The sequence below is a fragment of the Cyprinodon variegatus genome, unplaced genomic scaffold, assembly GCF_000732505.1.
Source record: "Cyprinodon variegatus isolate N-32 unplaced genomic scaffold, C_variegatus-1.0 Scaffold770, whole genome shotgun sequence".
Lineage (NCBI taxonomy): Eukaryota > Metazoa > Chordata > Actinopteri > Cyprinodontiformes > Cyprinodontidae > Cyprinodon > Cyprinodon variegatus.
Genome location: NW_015151223.1, coordinates 82,623 through 88,382, shown reverse-complemented (window position 1 = coordinate 88,382; position 5,760 = coordinate 82,623). Strand labels below are relative to the sequence as shown.

At 35.5% G+C, this 5,760-nt stretch overlaps 1 protein-coding gene across 1 annotated transcript in view; it reads left to right on the top strand.

The window, feature by feature from the left end:
• Positions 1–760: 760 nt before the first annotated feature.
• Positions 761–5,760, top strand: part of rmnd1 (required for meiotic nuclear division 1 homolog) — a 9,937-nt gene continuing 4,937 nt past the window's right edge. Inside the window, exons 1-4 of the mRNA XM_015395977.1 lie at positions 761–916; positions 1,385–1,812; positions 1,910–2,015; positions 2,982–3,057. Of these exons, the coding sequence (XP_015251463.1) occupies positions 1,411–1,812; positions 1,910–2,015; positions 2,982–3,057 (584 nt within the window). The 5' untranslated portion in view covers positions 761–916; positions 1,385–1,410. The remainder of the gene's footprint in view (positions 917–1,384; positions 1,813–1,909; positions 2,016–2,981; positions 3,058–5,760) is intronic.

Sequence of the window (5,760 nt, the reverse complement as noted above, 5' to 3'; positions counted from 1 at the left end):
ATATATATATATATATATATATATATACTTTTGGCACATCTGTATCATTATGCTCCATTAACACATTAATTTTATTGTTATATCACATGATCTAGAGACTTCATTGACTTCTTAATGACTATGCAATGTGATGTGCCTATATATATATATATATATTTTTTTTTTTTTTTTTTACTATAAGCTAAAGTACTAATGCTATGACCGGTCTAACTATGGAGTACCAATATGGCGGCCGGTGGCTTCACTTCAACCCCGTGCAACCAACGGGCAATCAGCAATCCAGTGAATAAATAGAGATTAGTGATAATAATGCCAATAATATTGCAACATTAGGTTGCGTTCAGGTACACCTTGTACACTAGATAAACTTAAAAAAGCGTGTTTTTGTTGTGACCGTCTTATACATTTTTTACAGGTTCACAAAACCACACGGGGGTGAAACAAGTTCTTCAGGTCTGTTTACTTTCTTTAAAGAGATAGCTATAATCAATCAGGAATTCTGATCGATTTAGGTTGACATAACGTAAGATTCCGTGTATAATCGCAACTAAAAGTGAAATCAATTTAAACACATCACATTGTTATCTTTATTTTGAGCGATATTAATAAATATCCCGTTATGTGACTCGTGCGGCACATTGTAGAAGTAAATTAAGTGGTTCATGGAGTTTTAACATGAGTTTTACCTTCAAGTCAAAAAAACGGGACCTAAAATACCCTTTCATTATTTGACGTCAAACCGGAAGTTGGCATCGTTCTCATCCCGGGCGAAGAGAAACACGCCTCCTGGGTCAATCAGACAAGCTGTCAAACAGTTGAATAAAGCTCAGTTTTTCTTATATCGTTGCTATTTTCCGCTGTTTAAAGGACTAATTCAACACTGGCTCATTTCAGGAGGCTTCGTTTTCCATCCTTGGTGAGTCAAAGTCTGAGTTTGCTCGCTGCTCAGTAGCATGCTGCCTGTTAGCATGTATTCAGAGGTTATTACATGCTCTGGAGTTATCACCGTCAATAAGCGCTTTTTTGCGCACAAACAACATTCTTTTACTTTAGTTCTTTGTTAAGATGTTTTAAGTATGAATATACATATAAAGAAGATTTTTTTTTGTTGGTATTTTGTTTATACCATGCCTTTTATCTCAGTCTAAGTGTAAACATTATGACATCACAAGTAGGGACATTTTTAGCCTTTCTTATCAGGTCAGTTTTAGGAACTCTGATTCTCGCTTTTTTTGCGTTTGATTTTTTTTTAAAGATGTGTAAAATTAAATTAGGTGCTGCACAGTTTTTGAAGAATAGAGAAAAAAAATGCTTAACCATTTATTGTCATTGTACCATTAAAATATCTTAATCCTGTGTTTCCTCCCTGCCCCTCATATCGCAGACCCTCTTTGCATCGGTCAGAGGAAGATGCTTCTTCGGACATTGCTGACTAGACTGGGAGCCCAGCAGCTCGCTGGGGGCAAACCAGCATGTATTGTTGCTTCAGCCCCTCTCACCCAACGTTTAAAGCCCACTGGTAATACCTCCACCCCCAGGATTCAGCCCTGGTCATCTACAGTCACAAAGAAGTTTTGTTTAAATACACTTCACCAGCAGCAGATGCATAAATCTGTGGGGCGATTTAAAAATGATCGTCTTCCTCTTTTCACATATGATCAGGGACGTTTTTATTCAACTAACATTGTAAAGTCAGTCCTTAAGCCGACATTAAAACCAGCTGTGGTGCCTGCTAAAGGAAAAAGGCTTCCTAAAGGACCGCGAACCAAGCAGCCTTCTCGGGCAAACCAGCCTTCTATGAAAGAGGATGAGGTGATTCACTGTGTGGTGAAATTAGTGATTGTTTTGTTTTTGTTGCATGTCTATAATAGGTTCAGCTAATAATACAGGTGGGATTTTTTTCCTACAGGATATGATGCAATGCATTGCCTTTGCAACAGCTGACCAGTATCATTTACCAACACTTAGCCATGACTTGGTGAACCACGGCTTTCAAGAAATAGATTTACCAAGAGGTATGCTCCATGTGATATTATAACTCACCTCAGCAGCTGATTGACTCTTAGGCATGCATTTCTGGCAAGCCGTTTTAACATTAATTCGGTTGTACCGCCTTCACATTCAAGATATCTCAAATTGTTTTATGACTAGATGTTTTAGCGATTTAAGATATCTCTAATTACATTCTGACTAGTCGAAATGACGTCAGATTTACAATTAACTTGTATGGAGACGACAATTTAAGATATCTAGATTCAATTATTGACTGTCTGAAATACAGATTTCAGATTTATACGATTAAATTAAAACTAGTCATAAACTAATTTCAAGATATCTCAATTTTAGTTTTGACTAGTCATAATTCTAATTAAAGGTATCTCAAATGCCACCATAATTCATGATATCTTTAATGTGTTTTAGGATATCAGATATCCAGTTTTGACTAGTGAAAACTCAATTATAGATGTCTTAAAAGCAAGTGATGACTAGACAAAAAAAATTTAAAGATATCTTGAATTGCAATTTTGAGTATTCGAAATTCCTTTTAAGATATCTCTAAATGAATTAAAGATATCTTGAATTATTCAGCTTTTCGATTGAAGATATCTTAAATTGACATTCTGACTAGTCAAAATGTGTAATGATCTTTTTAATATGCTTCCAGGAAGATTATCCTAAGAAATTCCTTACTAACAGTTAAATCCAAAGGAGGAAAAGTTAAATTAGCGTGTGACGCTTTAAATGACAAATCCGGTGTCGTAATTTAAGATATCTTGAATTATTCTTCCTAATCAGAATGTAAATACAAATATCTTAAATTACCATTCCGGATAGTCAAAATGTGGTGTTGTCTAGTCAAAATGTATTTTAACATATCTGGAACATAATTATGGATGGTCAGACAAAACCGAATTTATGTTAAAAAGGCTTGCCATATACTGCTGCATTAACTTTTTCTTACCGTCATGTTTTTCTTTCAGATGCGTCAAATGTCTTGGTGATAAGCACCGAAAATGTTGCTAAACCAGACGACGATGCTCTTATCTTCTTCTTCAGGTAAAAACAATAAGCTTTATTTTAAAGACTTTATTTGCAATGCATATTGTATTTTTCATATTCATCTGGTTGAATATGATTTTACTTTTACTATTATGCAACAATCAGCTTTAATAAATTTCCAGGTAAAGAATTTGATGCACAAGTTTGAATTTATTGAGGGTTTTCTTTAAACTAAAAATAATTTCTCCAATATGTACACAGAGCCTCACTAATGTTTAGATTAAATGGTAAATACCAGAACAGCTGCTTGGATTGTTGACTTTCCTTCTTGGCAGAGTGGATGGAGGTCATTTGGATTAGTGGGATACTTGGGTCAAACCAAACATACTTCCCACATTTTACACAGTTTTGGGGATTTTGACCATATAAGATCTTTAACATGAAGCAGCTCTATTCAGTCATAAACAAATCTTAAAGTTGGTTGGAATTGTTTTCCTTCCAAGCATCCACTCGTGTCCACTTTTCAATCGTCTGCCTCAGATTGTCAGCGTCAGGTAAAAAATAGATTTGTTTTATATTTAAGATGAACCTAAAAAGCACTAAGACTCAAACTGCAGAATGCTGAAACACAAATCTCTCTCTCTTCACAGTGTAGTTAGTGACTTTTCTTAGAAGCTCATACGTTAGTCTTGACTGCAACCTAAAGCTGCTCCTGAGTAGAGGGCTGAGCTATTTTTTCAAAAATTTAAATGTTGTTTTTAACTGCAGGTGTGTAGATATTTCACTCCAGGGTTTCCTTGTTTCTCTTCCTTTTCTGTGCTGTTGGAGGTAAATAAAGATGTGTTGAACTTAGTCTTGCTGTAAGTCTGAATGCGGCTCTTTTTCTGTTAGAAACGGGGCGACGATCAAGGTGCAGATAAAGTCAGCTTTTCCAGGTTTTATGATTGATGTTAAATATTTTTTAACTTTTTCTTTTCATCTTTTATTTTTGCTGTTGTTTTTAGTTGTAGTGCCTCAGAATATTTAATGTAAAGTGCTCTTTAAATTATGCTGGTGAAGATTCTCAGTCATCTCGGTCATAGCCATTCCAAAAAACGTAAAAAACAAAATCCTCCAGCTTGCAACCTCAGCGACTCCCCGTTACTAGATCTGTTCTTTCTGTTCTATTGCATGTTTTCTAAGCATTTGTTGGGCTACTGTATGAAGCCTCAACGCAGAGATTTTGAATCGATCGAGAAAGCTTCCTGGATGGAAGGCGAAATGTACAGTGGCCGGGAGGTGAAAACCAACATTACAAAATCTAAAAAACTTTTACAAGTTCCAAAACAAATGATCATTTCAGAAAACAAATTTACATTTTAAAAGACACCTTACAAGTTCCAAAACAAATTAACATTTCAGGAAACAAAACAACTGGTCTTGTGTGAAATTCTGTTTCTCTTCACGCTGTGTCGGGAGCGCGCATTGCAGCCAGAGAGGCGTCATTTCATTCTCTTTTAATTATGGCAAATAAAGAGTAAATATGACCAAATCCACAGGATTTGGTCATATTTTTGTTGTTGATGGTCAGAGGAATAAGCACAGTTAAAGACTTGCAGGTACGTTAATTTCTTCCCATGTTATGGAGGGGAACAGATTATTTCAGGCAGCTGAAACATCCATTCTCTCCTCTCCTCCTCACGTGGAGGTAAATAAAGATCAACTGTTTCCAATTTCTCTAAAATTGATATTGATATGTTAAACTAGAAATGTCCCTAATCCAGCAATCTGTCATGTTTTACATTAGAAGGGGATTAACCAGAAATTGTACTCTCATCTTCGCAGGACGTCTTAATTTTTGTGCCCTGATATCAGCCAGTTTCCATCCTCTTATATCAGCAATGAAAAATAAAAAAAACTACGTATTTGTGTGTTTGGTGACTGACGTTTATTTCTGTCAGGCTGAAGGGACAAAAGTTGGAGAAATACCGACTCTCTTGGCGTTTAAAAAAAAACAACACAGAACAGCGTAAGATGACCTCGATAATGTATTTATTTTACAAATCAGTAAAAAGAGCAACCGATTAAACTGAATGTTACAAAGATGACATGATTATATGAGCTGTTTTCACCGATCAGGAGCGCCTTGAAAATGGTCAGATCCGCCTCTCTGGCTGCGATGCGTGCTCCCGACACAGCGGGAACAGACCGGTTCAGCCTCGGAGTTAGTACCCACCCTTTCTGGTTAAATTCCTCAAATGGTACCGGTAATTTGTTTTGGGACTTGTAAAAGTGTTTCGAATATTTTTTTTTTGTTTTCTGAAAATGCTATTTGTTTTGAATTTTTAAAAGTGTTTTGTTTATTTTTATTCTTTTATGTAAATTTGTTTTCTGATTCTGATACAAAATCTAAAAATTTTTTAGATTTTGTAATGTTGGTTTGCACCTCCAGGCCACCGTAGAAACGTCTTCAAACTTGGAAAACAAAGTCCAGTGGTTGTTTTTTTTAACTTTTTTGGAATCACTATAAATTACATTCATCAGTATTATTGCTTTTATTTTTTAAATAATTATAACCTTTACCTCTAATTCCATAGCTTGGAACGTCCTTTCTTTTATTGCAATTGTTCATTTAACAATCCGCACATCCCTTCTGCGCTTGCAATATTTATAGATCAGCTTCAACACTCCCACCTATTGCACATGCACCTTTTTTTTTATTTTGCCTTTGCCCATTAGCTCTCCTGATTCTAAGATCAGACCTTCAGTGGCAGAGTACTT